This window comes from Drosophila takahashii, chromosome X (genome assembly GCF_030179915.1).
Source record: "Drosophila takahashii strain IR98-3 E-12201 chromosome X, DtakHiC1v2, whole genome shotgun sequence".
Classification (NCBI taxonomy): domain Eukaryota; kingdom Metazoa; phylum Arthropoda; class Insecta; order Diptera; family Drosophilidae; genus Drosophila; species Drosophila takahashii.
In genome coordinates, this window is record NC_091683.1 from 3,899,545 (window position 1) to 3,919,403 (window position 19,859).

General features: G+C 37.1%; 3 protein-coding genes across 10 annotated transcripts; 2 read left to right on the forward strand and 1 right to left on the reverse strand.

Annotated features, from left to right (window-relative positions):
* Positions 1-409: 409 nt before the first annotated feature.
* On the reverse strand, positions 410-3,012 carry MSBP (membrane steroid binding protein). The gene is made up of 5 exons (XM_017140728.3): positions 2,810-3,012; positions 2,687-2,742; positions 2,088-2,533; positions 1,193-1,345; positions 410-1,130 (listed from the first exon to the last, which is right to left on the reverse strand). The coding sequence occupies exons 3-5, from the start codon at positions 2,452-2,454 to the stop codon at positions 892-894; spliced, it is 759 nt and encodes a 252-aa protein (XP_016996217.2). The 5' UTR covers positions 2,455-2,533; positions 2,687-2,742; positions 2,810-3,012; the 3' UTR covers positions 410-891.
* Positions 3,013-3,369: 357 nt separating this feature from the next.
* LOC108056677 (putative ribosome-binding factor A, mitochondrial) lies at positions 3,370-4,341 on the forward strand. Its single transcript, XM_017140558.3, has one exon. The coding sequence runs from the start codon at positions 3,434-3,436 to the stop codon at positions 4,241-4,243; it is 810 nt and encodes a 269-aa protein (XP_016996047.2). The 5' UTR covers positions 3,370-3,433; the 3' UTR covers positions 4,244-4,341.
* A 284-nt stretch (positions 4,342-4,625) lies between these two features.
* shi (dynamin-1 shibire) lies at positions 4,626-18,459 on the forward strand. 8 transcript variants are annotated; one of them, XM_070219346.1, is made up of 16 exons: positions 4,626-4,720; positions 5,302-5,600; positions 7,031-7,104; positions 7,171-7,927; positions 8,385-8,501; positions 8,558-8,786; positions 8,849-9,006; positions 9,072-9,178; positions 10,126-10,319; positions 11,873-11,992; positions 12,364-12,375; positions 14,368-14,571; positions 14,639-14,732; positions 14,794-14,933; positions 15,001-15,143; positions 17,979-18,459. In XM_070219346.1, the coding sequence occupies exons 2-16, from the start codon at positions 5,455-5,457 to the stop codon at positions 18,127-18,129; spliced, it is 2,646 nt and encodes an 881-aa protein (XP_070075447.1). In that variant the 5' UTR covers positions 4,626-4,720; positions 5,302-5,454; the 3' UTR covers positions 18,130-18,459. The 8 variants fall into 8 exon arrangements, with proteins under 8 accessions (XP_070075447.1, XP_070075448.1, XP_016996107.1 ...); XM_070219347.1 differs by having other exon boundaries at positions 4,670-4,783; XM_017140618.3 differs by having other exon boundaries at positions 4,676-5,041.
* The last annotated feature ends 1,400 nt before the right edge of the window (positions 18,460-19,859 follow it).

The following is a 19,859-nucleotide window of genomic DNA, read 5'->3' on the forward strand; positions in this document are numbered from 1 at the left end:
CCAAGAACAAGCAACTCTAATATTTAAAAGAGCGCTAACATTCTTCCTAAAATATATTTAAAAAAATTACTTAGAAAGTGCATATATTTTTTTTATAAACTAAAAAAGTAAACTATCGATATACACCAGTTGTCAATTTAATTTTTATTTTCTTAATATATTTCACGCAGATTGAATGAAATAATATTATTTTAAGATTTTAACCAGAAACATCCCCTCCCTAAATTCAATTTACGCGTGATTACCGTGTGGGATAGGACGAACGTATAAAAAGAGAAAGAACGCTTTAGGTCCGATCTCAGGATATTCCGACAGGACCTCTCATCTAATTTAAAAATTTGGTTTTTATAGGGAAGCATTTAAGACAAGGACCATTAAATGCATAAACCTCCAAGAAAATATATGTACGTTTAAGTATTTAATTTGTATTTCAAATATAGTTACATTTAAATTTATATTGCCACGAAAATGACTCCCATACCCTCACACATTGGCCTCCTCCTTAATTAATTTTATGATTTCCGTTTGTTACATGTGTATGAATATCTACTATAATATATGGAACAAGATCACATCACAACGTGAAATATAGTAACAACTATAGCTTTTGTAAAGGCTGCACTCTAAGAATAACATTGTAAAAAAAACCTTCGTATATCCTTTTAAATTCTTTTCAAATGTTAGTGATCAATTTAACGCCTTGTTGTGTATGGCTCAAATTAGGGTGTTTTCTTTGAATGTTTTCCAATTGGGTCTTGTTCTCAGTTTCTCAGTTTCCAAGGAGCAGAGGCAGCATCAAAAGAGTCGGAAATGTTATTTAGTTTTTGTGTGTTCTAACCGAAAATAAACTATTACAGCCACATCCAAAAGCAAAACAAAAACCTGAATTCGCTAACAATCGGTAGAAATTGGTTCATCTTGTGCGTTGTTTATGGTTGCATTGTTGCCTTGCAAAGTGTGGCTTTCTTGATTACTGTCATCAGTCTCAGTTTTCGACTTGGGTAGTTGTTTCCGCAAGCTGTTGGTTTGGTCTGCATCATCATTGTTGACATTTTCCTCGTCCTCATCGTCGTCATAGTTGGTTGGTTCCTCGCCCTTGCGCAAAAGCTTGCCGACCAGTTCATATTTTTCTGAATGAAATCGAAATGTTAGTGAACTGCACATTGACAACAGTAGAAAACGATTGAATTACCCTTGAATTGCATTTCCCATTCTCGCACAGAGTCCATTTCCACGGCACTTAGATCGCTCAGGTCGTCGTAATCATCTTTGTCATTCGAAACCACGCTGAATGTGGCCAAGTTCCTAGAGGCATCCCTTCCTGCGAATGTGGCATAGGGTCCACCTGCAAAGAAGCAGAGAAATTAATACATTTGGTCATCGTGACCACGACACCATGGCAAGAAGATAGCGCAATCTAGTGCGCAACCTGAGGGATTTCTGCGCATCTACGTCACAGGTGTCATGCATCTTGCTCGCACTCATTAGTTTTAGTTCCTCAACTTAAGGAAACCTTTTCTACTTGTAAATGTCACAGTTTTAGATTAAGTGTATGGTAAATAATTTCCTTATTTCTATTTCGTCTTCTAACAAAATCTGTTGTTATATTCCAATTAACTAATGGTTAAGATTTATGATATATAAAAATGTTTTTATGGTTTTACTTTTATAACTGGACTCGTGGTAAATTTTGCAATTCATGCTTAATTTTAAATTACTTTAATACATAAGTTAATTGGTAAATTTGACAAGATAGTTTCCTTATCAGAGTATAGAAAGGGTTAGTTATTGATAAGCTTTTAATAATATGATGAAATTTGGCAAGATATGCGTAAACGTTGAAAGTTGCAAACAATTATCAAAAAAAAACTAAGATTAGAAAAGTTGTATGTCGACCATTCCTAGGCTATAGATATCTATACGGTTTTGTTTAAATTACCATTCATATTGTAAAATTCAAGATTGCTTTTAAATTGGATCTAAACTTTAGATTTAAAGGTTAGATGGATTTACAAAAATAGGGCTAGGCAAAACCTTACCTATAAAGTTAGGACCAACTACATTTATATTTAGAATGCAACACTCACCTGGGCCATAAAAACGCCTTCCTTTGCTAACGTCGTAAACGCTTCCATTTACGGCAACCAAAACGCGACCATCCGGCTGATTTCCATCGTACTGACGCAGCTCTTTAACGGTGAAATCACGGCGAATTTTGGGTAACTCCGGTTCAGATGGCTTCGCAACACCCACGGAGGGCACTTCAGTGCGATCCCGAACAATTTTATAGACCAAGAAGCATATTATAGCCAGTAGAGCCAAGTTCATGGGGCTGTACAGGATTTCGCGCAGTATGTTTCCCAGAAATGAGGATTCATCGTTAGTCAGATTATTTCCGATTTCCTTGTCGTAAACAGAGTTTTGTGCCTGATCTGCACCAATTTTGGAGTCCATCTTGGGGGATGTGAAGTATATTTTCTCACTGTGATGTTGTTATGCGCTGAGTCTGAATATTGCAATATTGTACATCAACCTGCAAATCGCCATCATGAATAGACGATCATTTAGATATACACATTCGGGCGGAATCCAACAGGAAGGTAAATATATGTAGGCGCATCAGTAATGGACCGCAATATATGTACATATGTAATTGCAATGTTAATTCCAAAGTTTACTCGCTTACCCTTTATCCGTGTCTTTTCAGGGCGTTTATTTTCATATTCACGTGCGTGAATCCTCCTGCACAAGGTGGATTTCACAAGTTAATGCAGCTAGCGCTCGGAAACACCGACCTTTTGGGACTTACTGTATTTACAAATTTGCGAACTATCTATGAAAATTGTGACAATGATTTAGTAGGTTAAAGGTCTTTCATTACTGAAAATAATCGACAGGAACGATAACGGCATGTTGTCAAGCAGAAAAATTGGTATTATGTGTTGTTTCCACTGAAAATATGTAGGGGGAACGAATGGAAACCGAACGTTTTTATTGTTATTCTCTATAAAATATCGTAATTTTCAAAACAACACTAGAATCTAAAACTGAAATCTGAAATTTAAGCTGTTTTTTGATGTTTTACAGATCCGAAAGTTTTGTCAAAGAAATATGTTTGAAAACTTTGTTTTGTGTAAAGTTTACTTCAATATTAATAACAATTATATTTTATTTCTAAAAGTTTATTACGCTTTCCACAACATTCAAATAGACCTCTGTAGAGTGGACCATTTTAATTCGATGATGAGAATATTCTGGAACAGCATGTCTCAGTGGGATATGGCTATCTCAAAATTGAATTATGGATGCGTTCGCAGTTTCTCCCATCTCTATGGCCTGCCATAAAAGGTCACACTTATATTTTGTAAATATTTTTTTAGTTAACCCATTAAATAATCCATTAAATATAAATATAAAATACAATTGATGCCAAATGATAGCCACACGCGTTGTGAGGCTACAAACACTCAACAATGTGTACCAACGGGCGTTTTTACGGAGTAAAAGCACAAAAAACACCAAGAAAGACAACGTAATCCGGCAGGGCAAGATATTTAGCTCGTTGTTTGGAAATCGGCTGAAGGGCAGCCATAGCCGCTGGTACCCGTCGCCCGATGCCAGCAGCACACCGGGCGGTAGCCAGCACGCCCTGAAGTTCGGAACACCCCACTCGCACTCGGCGCCGGACAACAATCGGCGCATGTCCGTTCTGAACAAGGTCTTCATGACGAACATCACCGACATTTTGGCCACCGGCTCCGTGGCCGATTCCATCGTGGGCCGGGGTGTGCAAATCTCCTATGTGAAGATCACCAGCGACTTTACGCGCATCAATGTCTACTGGCTGGGCAAGGACGGAAGGGCCGACGACGATGAGCTCGAGGAGAAGCTGAATCGCCTGAGCGGCCGACTGCAGCACGAGCTATCGCAGCTGCACCTGATGGGCGAAGTGCCGCGCATAAAGTTTGTTCGCGACAAGACGAGCAGCGGTCTCTATCAGGTCCAGGAAGTTCTCTCCAAGCTCGATCATCAGCACAAGCACCCTGCGCCTAGTTCTAGTCCGAAAAGCCATTCAGAGCCAAATGAAATCGATGTGGAGAGTGAATGGCCGGAGATGCGCCAAGATTTCCTCAGTTTTAACCAAAGCTCAGTTATGGACAAGATTCTCGGCAAGATGCGCAAGTCCAAGGATGCCTGGGTTAACCATAAGCTAAGTGTTTCCAAGACTGGAAGCCCTTCTTGAATGTACATAAAGCTAAATTAAAATAAAATAATCGTTAAAAAAAGCTTCAAATTAAATGCCAAAGGTTATCATAATAGATAAAGCCCCAAAATATCGAACGCAACCCAATAATTATGGTGCCTGCGCACTGGGGCACGTCCACTATCGATAGGCGGAAAGGGCTGACATGCGCAAAGTTAAGAAACAGTTAGGTGGACAAAAACCAATTAATCGGGAATAGAATAGAAAGGAAGGACTTAATAAAATTAGTTAATCTATAGATACTATTAATTAGTTATTAAAAGCGATAATCAGCTGTTGCAGGTAGTATCCAAAAAAGCTCCCTGCACTGCCATGGATAGCAACCGATGAATATCGATACCCAACTTGGGCTACTCGCCAGTGAATCAGCCAGATTATGATTGCCTTTTGGCATCTCTAGTTTTAGTCGAAAAAATTCATTGAAACAGTTTGGAGTGGTGGAGTGTGGTGATAGTCGTCAGTTTGCACAATAAGAATATTTGCTAAAGACAGCCCCAAATTGTTAATGTTAATCTAGCTGTGCGTGGGGCGATGGACATGACATGAACACAAACACTACACTGTTACGCCTGAGACTGAGAACCGAGAAGCGAAGGAGGATTGGAAAAGTCGATGATAATTCCCATTTCCTTGGCAGTATATATACAAATTCTTTTTGTGTAAATGTCGATAAACAGTTTTGCTTGCAACCCGACAACCTTTAGATGTCGCCACCGCCACTCGCGAGTTCTCAGAGTTCCATTATAATCAGACACTCGGCATGAAATAAAACAAAAGGTTATTGTGGTGGTATATCGGGTTAACTTAACTTAACCGTGTGGGAGAATGAGTAACTCTTGAACGATTCCGAACACACGAGCACTCTCCAATCTCCAATAACGATTTCGGTTTGCAGTTGCTTACGCATATTTGTTTTTTTTTTTTATATCTCGTATCGTATCGTATCTCTTGCAAACCCCACAAACGCTAAATGCTAAATACTACACGAAATGGAAAGTGTCCTAGTGCATAAGTAACTAATTTGGAACACACTACAGTAATTGCAGAGGAGTGCAGTGCAGAAAACCCAGAGATCAGAGATCAGAACACAAGCCACCCGGGGACGAGTCAGAGTCAGGATCGCAGTTCGATCCGAGAGCCTAATCTAATCCGATTGCGAGAGACCCCATCCACATCCAGAACTTGCCGCAATGGATAACCTAATCACGATTGTAAACAAGCTGCAGGATGCGTTCACATCGCTCGGCGTCCATATGCAGTTGGATCTGCCGCAGATCGCGGTGGTCGGTGGCCAATCAGCTGGCAAGAGTTCTGTTCTGGAGAACTTCGTTGGCAAGTGAGTATGCCCTATATCAAAAAAACACCTGGCCCACACTGCGTTTGATAATAGGAACAAATCGATTTTTCTGCTGTCGAGATTCCCTGATACAATAATCAATTAGTTAATCACCTTCCATTATAATGATTCAGAGCAGCCCTTGTGGTCTAACCCAATTTATAGTTCTGGGAACCTTTATGAATCAGCTTTCAAAGCCCATTGATAACACCACCCCCGCTTTTTGTTTATTAACAATCTAGTATTATAATTTTTCTGCGAAACAAGTGTACCTCCAAGTAATGGTCAAACATTATCAGCAGTGGGCCTTAACTTAATTATGCTGATAAGAAAATTTATCTTTTTTTTGCATGGGTTCTGAAAGTTTAATCAGAAATGTAATCAAAAAGAAAAGATATTGGTATACAACTAACAAACTAAATTGTTAACCAAAAATCTAAAATGTATGTATCAATGGCCTGTGTTTGTATCTATAAGCCTGCGCTGTCTCTCATTTTCCTTTGTTAGTGTCCACTCTAAATACAAGCATAATAAAAAACAATGGCTTACGCCCCAAAAAGTATTGATAAGGCAAATTGTATTGTATTTGGGTTTCTCCTTTACAACCGATTTGTTAAATAATAGGAATTCTAAATTGTTTACCCAAATGTCGCATGTCTCTTGACTTTTCATTGCACTTGCATTAAATGTTTTGTAACCCATTCGGTTATCTTATCTTGGCCAAGAGAATACCCAGAGTTGCTGAAAATGTGGTAATCAATAGGCACATCAATGTATTTACCAACTGCATTAAAACATGTAAAGTTGCTGCTTACATAAGCTCACTATGTTCAAAATAGTCCAGATAGATTTCGCATGCGCGGTCGCCTGTACATACATATATGCAGGGTATGTGGGTATGTCAATTAGGGTGGTTTCCCCTGTTACAAGTAGAGCAATCGAAAGAAACGAGAGAGGAAGCCACCTTCGGCAGGCCAAAGTTTTAATGTCTTGGAAATTAACGCTAATGTTGGCTAAAAAATATAAACAGGAAGAAGCCGACAACTGCCGTTTTTCTAAATTATTTTTCTATGTACTTCTATTTAGGATCTGTCCAGGCTAGAGCTTGAAAATTATCGATATTTTCGATATTTTTTCATTATTGATCCGATAATATCGATGCTTTGAAGGAAAAACTCTGATTGAGTATCTAGAAATAACAAATAATTATAAAAAAATTAAGAATAAAAGAAAACAATTTTCAAAAAAGTTCTATGTAAGCTTTTTTAAATTGTACTTCCGACCAAAATTGTATTTCTTATAAAAAAAAGGCCTTAAACCTTAAGAGTAGAATATAAATTTTATATTTAAAATATAAGATTTTTTTAAAAATATTTTTTATGGTATTTTTTATCTTGACTCATATGTTATTAATTGAATTTACTTCACAGAGATTTCTTGCCTCGTGGCTCTGGTATCGTGACTCGAAGACCTTTAATATTGCAACTGATCAATGGAGTCACCGGTGAGTTAAGCCCTTTGCATCACATTTACCTCCCATAAATAACAACCTACCTGTCATTCGTTACAGAATACGGAGAGTTCCTTCACATTAAAGGCAAAAAGTTCTCGAGCTTCGATGAGATCAGAAAAGAAATCGAAGATGAGACGGATCGTGTGACCGGCAGCAACAAAGGCATTTCAAACATTCCAATTAATTTGCGCGTCTACTCGCCGCACGTACTCAATCTAACTCTGATCGATTTGCCGGGCCTGACGAAGGTGGCAATTGGCGATCAGCCGGTGGACATTGAGCAGCAAATTAAGCAGATGATATTCCAATTTATTCGCAAAGAGACTTGCTTGATTCTGGCCGTTACGCCGGCCAACACGGATCTGGCCAACTCGGATGCTCTGAAGCTGGCCAAGGAGGTGGATCCGCAGGGTGTGCGCACCATCGGCGTGATAACCAAGCTGGATCTGATGGACGAGGGCACCGATGCCCGGGACATTCTGGAGAACAAGCTGCTACCGCTGCGGCGGGGCTATATTGGTGTGGTCAATCGATCGCAGAAGGACATCGAGGGGCGCAAGGACATCCACCAGGCGCTCGCCGCCGAGCGCAAGTTCTTCTTGAGCCACCCCTCGTACCGTCACATGGCCGATCGTCTCGGAACCCCCTACTTGCAGCGGGTCCTCAATCAGCAGCTCACCAACCACATTCGGGACACGTTGCCCGGCCTGCGGGACAAGTTGCAGAAGCAGATGCTCACTTTGGAGAAGGAGGTGGAGGAGTTCAAGCACTTCCAGCCGGGCGATGCCAGCATCAAGACAAAGGCTATGCTCCAGTAGGTCCAATAATCTGTATTAAAGCCCTGCATGAATGGATTCAATGTTTTTTTTTTTAATTTTTTGTTTTATATGCAATGAATTAATTAGAATTTTGAGTTTACTAGAATTGAATGAATTTGAATTTTGAGTTTAATAGAATTGAATGAAGAATTTAAGAAGAAAGGCCCATTATTTTGTGATTAAATCTGCATGAATTTTATTTTCTAAGCAGTTAACATTGATTTGCTAAAAGTTTTCCACCTTTTGTTCTCAAAAGAAAGCACAAAAAAAATCTAGCAAATTCAAAAAATTCATAAAAATTTATTAAAATGAATTAGAAAAACATTCAATTTATTTCACATAGAATTGAGTTAAACAAATCAGAAATTCCATGGCATACTATGATAAAACAAAAAGTGTATCTAATCTGTATCGCTTGCTTAACATATGATTCTTACCTAATCCCGCACACAGAATGATTCAGCAGCTGCAGTCGGACTTTGAGCGAACCATCGAGGGCAGCGGCTCGGCCTTGGTCAATACAAATGAGCTCTCGGGCGGCGCCAAGATCAATCGCATTTTCCACGAACGGTAGGTTTCTCTGGAGAGTATAGAATCCCTTTATAACATTTCGTATCTCCCCACAGTCTGCGCTTCGAGATCGTCAAGATGGCCTGCGACGAGAAGGAACTGCGGCGAGAGATCTCATTCGCTATCCGGAACATTCACGGCATTCGCGTGGGCCTCTTCACACCCGACATGGCGTTCGAGGCGATTGTCAAGAGGCAGATAGCGCTGCTCAAGGAGCCGGTCATCAAGTGTGTGGATCTAGTCGTACAGGAACTTTCTGTGGTTGTGCGCATGTGCACATCTAAAGTGAGTCATTGTAACCATTAACCGATTCGTATATTTATTGATTGTTTAATTGTACCATCCAGATGAGTCGATACCCACGTCTGCGCGAGGAGACCGAACGCATTATCACCACGCATGTTCGCCAACGCGAGCACAGCTGCAAGGAACAGATCCTCCTGCTGATTGACTTTGAGCTGGCCTACATGAACACCAACCATGAGGACTTCATTGGTTTCGCCAAGTGCGTATTGAATGCCCCCCTGTTTGCCCGATCGTTTCACAAATATGCCTTCTGTTTGGTTATAGCGCTCAAAATAAATCTGAAAATGCCAATAAAACTGGCACGCGTCAGCTTGGCAACCAAGTTATACGTAAGGGGCACATGGTCATACAGAACCTTGGTATCATGAAAGGTATGTATACCTTACCGACGATATTCTGAAAGTTTCAGCATATTGCAGCGGAGTTTAGGGATCAATATCTTTTTTGTGTACGGTGGTGGAACGTTAGTAACGAGTTGCGGGGGCGGTTCACTTTTAATCTTGTATTTTTGCTCTCTTTTATGTGGTTAATATCTTCGCAAAAAAAAAGATATAAAAATGGGACGAACTGGGCCGCTTAATAAACGATTTTTCAGTTCTGCTACAGGTATTCTTTTCATCTTGTTTTCTTTTACCTTTGCCTTGGATTGAGTTGCTTTGTTAAAGGTTATGTTTTAAAGTTTTAATTTATCAAAATTTATCAACGCTTTGGGGCCGGGACCTCTTTAACCCTTTTATATTTTTGGCCTTTTCATGTGATTAACATCTTTTTTATTAAAAGAGAAAGAAAAATCGGGACGATCCGGACTTAAACGGTATTTCAGCTCTCCTGCTGCAGGTATTATGTTGAGTTGTATTACTTTTCTGATTAGACCATAAAATCCATTTCCATACACTCACTCTCAACTGGCATGCCATTTTCTTCATTCATCTATGGCATCGATAGCTTTTTACGGAGCAATGTGAGTAGGTTGCTCCTCCATTCACCAACCAGTTCACCCCTCATATCTCATATATATACCATCCGTTTTGGTTAGGCCTAAGATGTTCGACTCCAAACCCCTGCATGCTTTATTTCCAACTTTCCTGACCCACAGCGAGTTTTTTGTGTTTCAGCGCAATATCATGAAAAACTGGCGAAGAAAGTGAGAGTGAAAACTAAGTAAGATAGACAGATAAGCGTTGGGCGATAAACATAACGAGCTTTACTAATCCAAAAATTTGAACTGAACCCAAGGGGTTCGTAACGCTGTAATATTTACTGCTTTTCGGCTGCTCCACTCCTTGGAAACCTACTGACTTTTCCATGTGTCTTGCAGGTGGATCGCGTCCCTATTGGTTTGTGTTGACTTCCGAGAGTATCTCCTGGTACAAGGACGAGGATGAGAAGGAGAAGAAGTTCATGCTGCCGTTGGATGGTTTAAAATTGCGGGATATTGAACAGGGATTTATGTCAATGTCTAGACGTGTTACATTTGCTTTATTTAGTCCCGATGGACGTAATGTTTATAAGGTTAGTAATTTTTGTTAACATACAAAAAAATGAGTTTTAAATGATTTCAGAAACAAAAAAAGAAAAAAACCAGAGAAAAACTAAAGTTTAAATCAAAATAGTAACCAAACTAAACTCAAAACTAAAACTTAAACTAAAACTAAACAAACGACAAAAGCAATCGATGTTTTGAACATATTTTTGTGAATGTGAAAATATTTCAAATTTCATTATATACCCCAATTTGAATCCTTTGGTTTGGAATAGTCGGGCAAGAGATCAGTTAATTATTTTTTTGTATAATATAAAAATTACTATGTTTTTATCAACATTTAAGTCGAATTAAAGGAAAAGGAGCTTGCCGCGTCGTAAACTCCTTTTGCTTTTTTTACTTTGTGATGCTATAAGCTTAAGAAGTTCACGACAATATTACAATAGTAGTATCACATCATAATTTAATCTCTAATATCTAATATCTAATCGTATTGAAAGCTTGTACACTTCAAAGCAGTAGTCAGAAAATGAAACTCTGTTTCGAAAATGCACATATCTCATGAAAAGCGAAAATCGCTATTGATTTTTTTGAAGCTTAATAATCAATAGCGGTTTTCCAAGTCCTTCTTCCTACTCAAAATTACGCAAAATAACAGTTTTCAAAAGATTTTCGAACTTTTCGCTTAGGATGAGGAATCTAAAGTGATTGTTGAACTTCAACAATGACTTTATTTTCCTTTCCTTCAAGGGACTACTAGAAAAGGGCGTTTTCATTTACCCCATTGTAAGCAAGTCGACCTTCCCTCTAGTATCCCTAAAGTGCCAGAATTTCCTCTATCGCTCTATTGCTCTACTGCCTGCAAATACTCGGTATACACAGATTATATATTTATTTTTAAGGACCAGTTTGTTATGTAAAAAGCAATTTAAAGACCGACTGCACATTTTGAACATATATTTTTGGAAAATCGATATCGCGTTTTCAGCACGAACACACAAACTTCACGGACCGTGAACTCCTGGATACTGAAGTCCTGATCTAGATGTTAATACTATATTATATTGAAAAACAACAAACAGTATTCACTTCCCAACAAAGGCGACACCACACACAATATTAATTTCTCTTAAATGTTTCATGTTTGTTATAGTTATCATTTTAACAGTCGGTCAACGGTTCCACAACTACACAGATCGACATGACTTCAATGGGTATATGTACAAATATATGGCGAATAACCGAGCAATCGATGGAGGGACAGAATCTCCAGTCCCCAGCAGAGACATCCCGAAAGCGAAGGCACAGAAGTCCGTTGTCTGTCCGTCCGTTTGAGTACCAGGATCTCGGGAACCACACATAGCGATAGATCGAGTTTACTTCCAGAACTTTGACACCTAACCTAACCTTTCCCCTTCAAGGATTTTTGATATTAAATAGGAGTTCATTATCTAATATAATTGAAAAACAAACAAAAATTAATTCTTAAGATTGTGCTATATATGTTTGACAAACTGTTTCATCGCAACTGTTTTGTTTTTCTGTGTTCGCATTGACGCCGCCGAAACACACGGTTTTTTAGGACTACAAACAACTGGAGCTGTCGTGCGAGACCGTGGAGGATGTGGAGTCCTGGAAAGCCTCCTTCCTGCGGGCTGGTGTCTATCCCGAGAAGCAGGAGACCCAGGAGAACGGGGATGAGGTGCGTATACAGAAAGCAATCGTCACGGGAATACAATTTCTAGATACCAATCGGCACTAAGATTTAATCTTCACACCAATATGGATTTAGTATTCACTATATTTTAATATAGTGAAAAATATCAGATCAAGTTTAAATACCGTATGGACTTCTATATGGGATATTTTACCCAAATTTCAGTTTGTTAGTTTTTTTTAAATTTATCTTCTTGTGATATTTACAACTAATAGTTAGGCATTAAACGAAAAAACACCAAGTATTCATGGCAGCATAATTGATACATGTTTATATATCTTTGTTTTTGCTGTTTCATTGACCGAATCTACAAAAAAACTCGCCAAATTGACGCTTTATGTATATTCGTCATCCAGGAAGGACAAGAGGTTTGTTGATCTTTGAACTTTTCGGCTATATCGTATTTAGTAAATACCCCCCATGAAAGTTTTTTGTAAACTTGTGCGAATTTGCTTACTAATGACTAATACATTATTTAAACATCCTTTTGATTAATTAAGACTCGTTTTGTTCGATTTATTTGTTTTTTAATTTTTTAAGACAATATAGTGAGGTATTTTAGCCGTTATCTAAAACAATGAAATTTTAAAAATGCTCTATAAAAAACTAATTTATCACTAATTATTAATTGGTTCAGGATTTTTCTACGGCTTTAAATGTCATCACATTAAGTAAAAGTAATATTGTATTGTATAAAAGAAGATAGTACACCTGGAAATATAAAGATGGTGGCAACCCTAAAATGGCTAGAGATGCGATTGAGTAGAATATCACAGTCCGAGAGGGAATCTTATCTAATCCATTAATTACTCACAAATATGTATTCAAACACTACCCAATTAAGAGATAACCCTTGTTTCTTGGCCTCAAATGATCTCGGGCTGTGATATTTTCATAATTAACCCCATTTTCGGTCGAGAGAAAGTAGTTTGTTCGCTTCTTTTACCCGATATATTTATTTAACTAACTTAAAATTACAGATTACAGATTATCTCATAGTCGGGCCACTCGACTATTGCATTGTTACTTGTTTCTTTTAACAATTGTGAACATGTTGTTCTCTTCTATTTTTCCGCCACCTACCGAACAAAACGACAAATCTATGAAACGCCAAAAAATATACACAAAATTAATAATTTCTTCCGGTTGGTTTTATAGCAACAAGTATGTTGATTTCAATCGTTTCCATTGAGTTCATTTTTATTTATGTTATTGTTGAATTTTCCACTTTATAGTTATACATTTAAATCAAATAGTCGGATACTCGACTATGGAGTTCTTTCTTGGTTTTTTTTTAATCTCAAGACGATTTGTCTCATTTATGAGTAAATAAAGGTCATACATACAGGAGAGGAGCTAAATACCATTTTCAGAAATGACTGAAAAATCAAGGTGTTACCATCCGTCTCTTCCTTAAATATTTATGAACTTATACTTTACCTAAATGTGGCGGCCGTCGTGTGCATGTAATTTGGTCTTTTTCAATTATTTCTTATTATATTTATCGGTATAATGATTTTATTCAACGTTCAAAATATTTAAACGCATGGAACTTAACATGTTTTTTGTCCTAATAAAGTGAGACTTTGGAAAATCAATAAAAAGGATTGTGAGATTTTTTTTAACGTGTGAACTTAGTAAAATTCATATTCGAAATATAATATGTGATGTTTTGGGTTCGCGGAGGTACAGCATTCGTTCGACTTTATAAAAGGTTACGGATTAAAAACAATGACAATGCACTTTAACTTTTGTATTCCGAACCGAAATAGTTGGCACCACTAAAGGGAATTGAATTTATAGATGTAAAACTAAAGTTTTATGGACAAAATATGTAGAAAGATAACAAAATTTTAAAGAGGATCTGGTGGCGGCCCCCTGAAGTAATTTGAATATACCTACCCTGATTGTGGAATGTCTTATGGAACAGTTGCGGTCCACATTTAAAGGGATCTCTATTAAAAAAGTTATTATTCTTGTAAAAATCCTATATATATTTTGAAGACTATCTTAGACTTAATTGGGATGGATATATTTTAAATTCCTTGTCTATCGTCTCGTATGATTTTTTTTTACAAGCTATTACGACTGAAAAGGACCAGTATTTCTCTATACGAACTGCATGCAAAAGCCTCTTGGGAATTGTACAAATTTTCACCCGTGGGTCAGCGGTTTTCTGCAGCGTTCCTTCTTGTTTTTATGTGCACGATTCAGTTGGTCATTATGTTTTCGAATATTCGTTCAGTTGGTTCTTTTGTTCTTAATACCTATGCACTTTGTAAAATTATCAACGATCATTTATGGACTATCAATTCCCCCAAACCCGCCCTTATACAAATTTCCGCCAATGCAAACAACAGTCGGCCAGCGAGGAGAGTTCCACCGATCCACAGTTGGAGCGGCAGGTTGAGACCATCCGCAATCTGGTGGACTCGTACATGAAGATCGTGACCAAGACCACGCGAGACATGGTGCCCAAGGCGATTATGATGCTAATAATAAACAACGCCAAGGACTTTATCAACGGGGAGCTTCTGGCACATCTCTATGCGTCTGGTGATCAGGTAAGCTAAATCCTGAGAGTCTATTAAATAGGGGTGTCACCGAATAATGTCCCATCGATGATTACAGTCCCAGATGATGGAAGAGTCCGCCGAGTCGGCCACGCGACGAGAGGAGATGCTGCGTATGTACCGTGCTTGCAAGGATGCTCTGCAGATCATAGGTAACTTTCAAAACATTTAGAATTCAAATGGAGATTTCTTACCAAATAAATTCCCTTTAAGGCGACGTATCCATGGCCACTGTGTCCTCGCCATTGCCTCCGCCGGTTAAGAACGATTGGCTACCCAGTGGCTTGGACAACCCACGTCTCTCCCCTCCGAGTCCGGGTGGAGCCCGAGGTAAACCAGGACCTCCCGCACAGGTAAAACTATTTGTTGGTATATTATACACACTCTGCTGTACTCACCGAATCCCTTTCCCCATCGCAGAGCGCCTTAGGTGGACGGAACCCACCATTGCCACCAGCAACAGGCCGCCCGGCTCCAGCGATTCCGAATCGCCCAGGAGGTGGGGCACCACCGCTACCCGGCGGTCGTCCTGGAGGAGCTCTGCCCCCACCAATGTTACCATCGTGAGTATCCTCGCCTGAGACAATCTTTTGCATATGCTCACTACCAAAATACACATACTTAATCATATATGGGTCATTATTATGCAATTATTTTTGTATTTTAGTAGAAAATATATAATAGATATAATAATGACCCATATATAAGGGGTGTCACAGAAATCCTAAACGATTCGGGCAATCTTAAGCGTCGCCACAGATCTACAAAAAATTATCAAATGTTTGTTGTATTATATTGCAATGATTTTTGAATTTCTAAGACTTTTCTGTTAAAATTGTCTATATATATCAACTTATATATTCTTGATCAGCAACACCAGCCAAGAGGAAGTGGTCTTCTTTCCTTTGTAGGTTCAATCGAAAGCGATTTATGTGGCACCTCCTGTGTATTTAAGTTGTATTTTTAAAAGCCTTTTCAATAACAACTAGAAGTGCCCTTTGAGTTACATTTTCTTGAAGAGTCCTTTTCCCATCCGTGAGTATTCAGTCTAGCATAATCCGATGCGACTTCGCCTATGTATATTTTTGAATGGGTATTTCATATAGTCAAGAGGTGAAACATTTATATTATGTATTTAATTTATGTTCTTAACTCTTACTAACTAAACATTACTAACTTTTAACGAGAATCATCAAACCTATGTTGAAAATCAGGAACTAAGATTCTACGTATTGGAACTGCGTGGGTTCCATGGGATTATTTGGTAGACTTTCAAAGGTGTGGCAAGAAAAGAACATCTGTGGCACTGCGAAATGGAATTGAAGAGAATCTGAGATTTAAGCGAAACCGATTTCTGTGAAACCCCTCTCTATAAATAGTCGAGTAATCTGAAGAACTTATAACTCCTCCTATCACTGTTAATCCTAAGTTGAATGATTATGTTCTTGACCAAGATATTTTGAACAAAATTAATAAAACTGTTTTTGCTGTCTCTTTTTTTCTCTTTCTATGTGATACGATAAAACTGAAACATTCTTAACACGACACCACATCCAAACCACAAATGAATAACAATTAATGTAAAATATCATTAAAAATGTACTATATCAGACGTCGTTAAATTGTTGTCAGCATCGCGATTCGCGACACATCTAGGGGATGAACCTTCAAAAAGTAGCTTGCTGACGATTAACCCACACAATACCCAATCCAATTCTACTTTCAACAATTGTAATTTGATATTATTCCGGCAGAATCCAAAATCCGAGATCAGAAATCCGAAATCAACAACGATGGGAAATCGATACATTTAAATCGCTTGCGTATTATTGTAGTCATATATAATCTGAAGCGTTGAAACCGATATAAATTCTTAATATGTGAAAAGCAACTAGTCGAGATGCACATGATTTCTTTAATTCCATAAGATGTCTTTCGTAATGTCTACTTTCCTGTGTAGATATACAACATATGATCTATTATATATGATATATGTACAAATGTGTGTGCATTTGTTCGTGCATGTCTAATTATTATCTATTATTTTATGTCCCCTTATCAATGGCATACGCTCAAAAGTTATGTAAACTATTTGTATGGGCAGATGCTTAGTGACGATATTAACCAATGATCTTAATTATATAGCTAACTATTAATAAATAGCTTTCGTTAACTGCATTGTGTTGTTGTTGATGTTGAACTATAAAACCCAATTAAATTAGAAAATGTTAGGTAAAGCAGCGTTGAAAACATTTCAAGTCAGTCACAAAGTATTTCCTTGAACTTAAAGCTAAACACTAATGATATATAAATATAAAAATACCCCTTCCATTTAATCGATAAAGTATTGGGCTATAAACTGATTGAGATTGCTTTCGTTTTTCTGCTTAAAAAATTAAAAATTTAGCTGGTTCGGTTACTTTTCTTATGTAATCTATGTAAGAAAAATGTGGAATTGCTAGCTGTCCCGTTTCCAAGAAACGATTAAGTTACAGGATTAAGTTAACGCTTACTTGAATTGTCCATTCCTTGAAATATTTTTAGGCTTTAATTTCACTTTGATGAAATAGCAATACTTTCATGTTTTATGTAACCAAATCGCAAAGATCTTTTCGAGTGGTTTGTATCGATTCCCAATAACATACAAATATTATTTAACATAATTTTATAGAGCCAATGTCAAGTGTCTTTTTAAGTTTGACATTAAACCGATTTTTTGCCACCGCAACCATAAACTAATATACGTGTTTCCAATATTTATATGTAAAATGTATTATTTTTAATGTTGATTACAAATATAAGTCATGAAAATACTCTTGTGACTTACTCAAATGGATTGTGACGATGGAAATTGCAGCAACTTATATTACATATGACCAGTTTACGTATACACAAATAAAGTGCATAAATAAATACATAAATTGTTCGTATTACATAAGTGTGTATTGCTTACTGGCTTTCTGGCGGGACAAGTGTACATACATAGCGAAGTCGCGTTTGGAAACGCTAAAGGGAATACTTTTCTGGCCTTTCTAGATCGACCCCCCTAGGATGCCTCACATTTCTTATAAATATATACCAGGAATGAAAAAAAAAATCACCATAACCTAAAAATGTAATGTCAAATCTATGATTCAAACATATCATTTTGATATTATATAATTTCGTAAAAGTTATAACAATACTGTAAATATTGTAAAACAAGATAAACATAATCTTGATCTTTAAAAAATTTCAAATTAACCTGCACATATCAATCTGATCTTACGGACCCTGGTACATATTTATATATTTATGTACGAGTGATAATTAGGGGGCCTCGAGTATATTAACACACTTTTGCTATTAATTCGAAGAGCTGAGATACCAAATTCAATAATCCCACTTATCATTTCAAGCCGTGTCACTGGATCCGTCGGCGGTGCCATTGTCCAGCAGTCGGGGGCCAATCGATATGTTCCGGAGAGTATGCGTGGACAGGTTAACCAGGCCGTTGGCCAGGCGGCCATCAATGAACTATCCCACGCCTTTAGTTCCCGATTCAAGTAATGCAAGCAAAATTAAGCACAATATGCAGAGTATGCAAATTATTTACCGACAAAATAGCAAACACTTACGCGTCATCATATCACCATCCACCATTCAAAATCAAAGAAGTATAACACAAATCAAAGCTTTCAAGATGTCTGTTGGTTTTAAATCTATGGAAAAATTCAGCGGAGTGTCACAAGATCCTTGGATATTTCCCACATACAAATTATTGCTTTCGAATTGATTTCATCATGGAACATTTACTTTTAAAAGTATATTTAAACGTGAAATAAATAAAATTATTTTCCAAAATGAGTATTTATGAATAAATGTATGTATGTAAAGCGATCTTAGGTTTATAGTTTTGTTTACAGAGGGTATTATCATACGAATGCGAATGCAACAACGCCCGCAGAAGTGCAATAAAGCCAGTATTTTTTTAAAGCTCAAATATAACTGAAGGATAACCAAAACAAAATCGTTAATTGCAGTGTTACAATGCTTCTACATTGATGGTAAATTTATCTATATACTCACTTTAAAATTTGTATGGACTATCCTAAAAACGAAGAAATGCGAACAAATATTATTTAGCATTGATATGTCCGCAAAAAATATTAAAAAAAACACTACAAAACTATTCAATGGAAATATTATTATGTGTGTTAAGGTTATGGTCTTTAATGATTCTTGTTTATAGTCGTATGTTAATAAGAAAATAAACTAAAACAAAATAATCAGCGTGTTCCTCAATCAATTGGTAACGGGCATTAAGGTAAGATTTATCTATATATATTGAAAAATTGTAATTTATGCTATTGAAGGCTCACACTTAAAAGCCGGCAGCGCTCAAAGGTATGCTATATTTTAATGGCACGAAATCACGAAAAATCTCAGTTTTTTGGGCTCTTACAACAGGAATGATGATCCAAATACCTTGCTGAGCTCGTAATTTAATTTCTAATCAAATGGCATTCAAACCTAAAAATTTTGGAATTTTGTAATTTTTTTGCAAAAAATCATGATGTAACCCCTTATCAAAAAAGCGAAAATTGATCAAAATATTAATTTTCCTGAAAGTGATGGGGATCGTTAGTTTGGGTCGTTAGCTGCTCGAAACAGTCGGTCTTTTAACTAACGGCCTTGATTTGTCCAAATTACGACCAAAAAACCACAAAAAAAAGGTTATTTTCGTCGAAAATTAGAATCCATATTTTCCACCCTAAAATATCAGTATTTTGGCCATAATAATGGAAATAATGGTCCAAATATGGAGTGCCATACCTCGTTGAACTCGTTATTTAATTCCCAATCCATTTGCATTCAAACCTAGAAATTTTTAAAATTTGTAATTTTTTCCAAAAAATTGTGATGTTACCCCTTATCAAAAAATCGAAAATTGATCAAAAAATAAATTTTCCTGAAAGTGATGGGGATCGTTAGTTTAGATCAATAGCTGCACAAAACAGTCGGTCTTTTAACTAACGGCCTTGATTTGTCCAAATTACGACTGAAAAACCACAAAAAAAAGGTTATTTTCGTCGGAAATTAGAATCCATATTTTTCACCCTAAAATATCAGTATTTTAGCCATAATAACGGAAATAATGGTCCAAATATGGAATGTCATACCTCGTTGAACTCGTTATTTAATTCCCAATCCATTTGCATTCAAACCTAGAAATTTTTAAAATTTGTCATTTTTTCCAAAAAATTGTGATGTAACCCCTTATCAAAAAAGCGAAAATT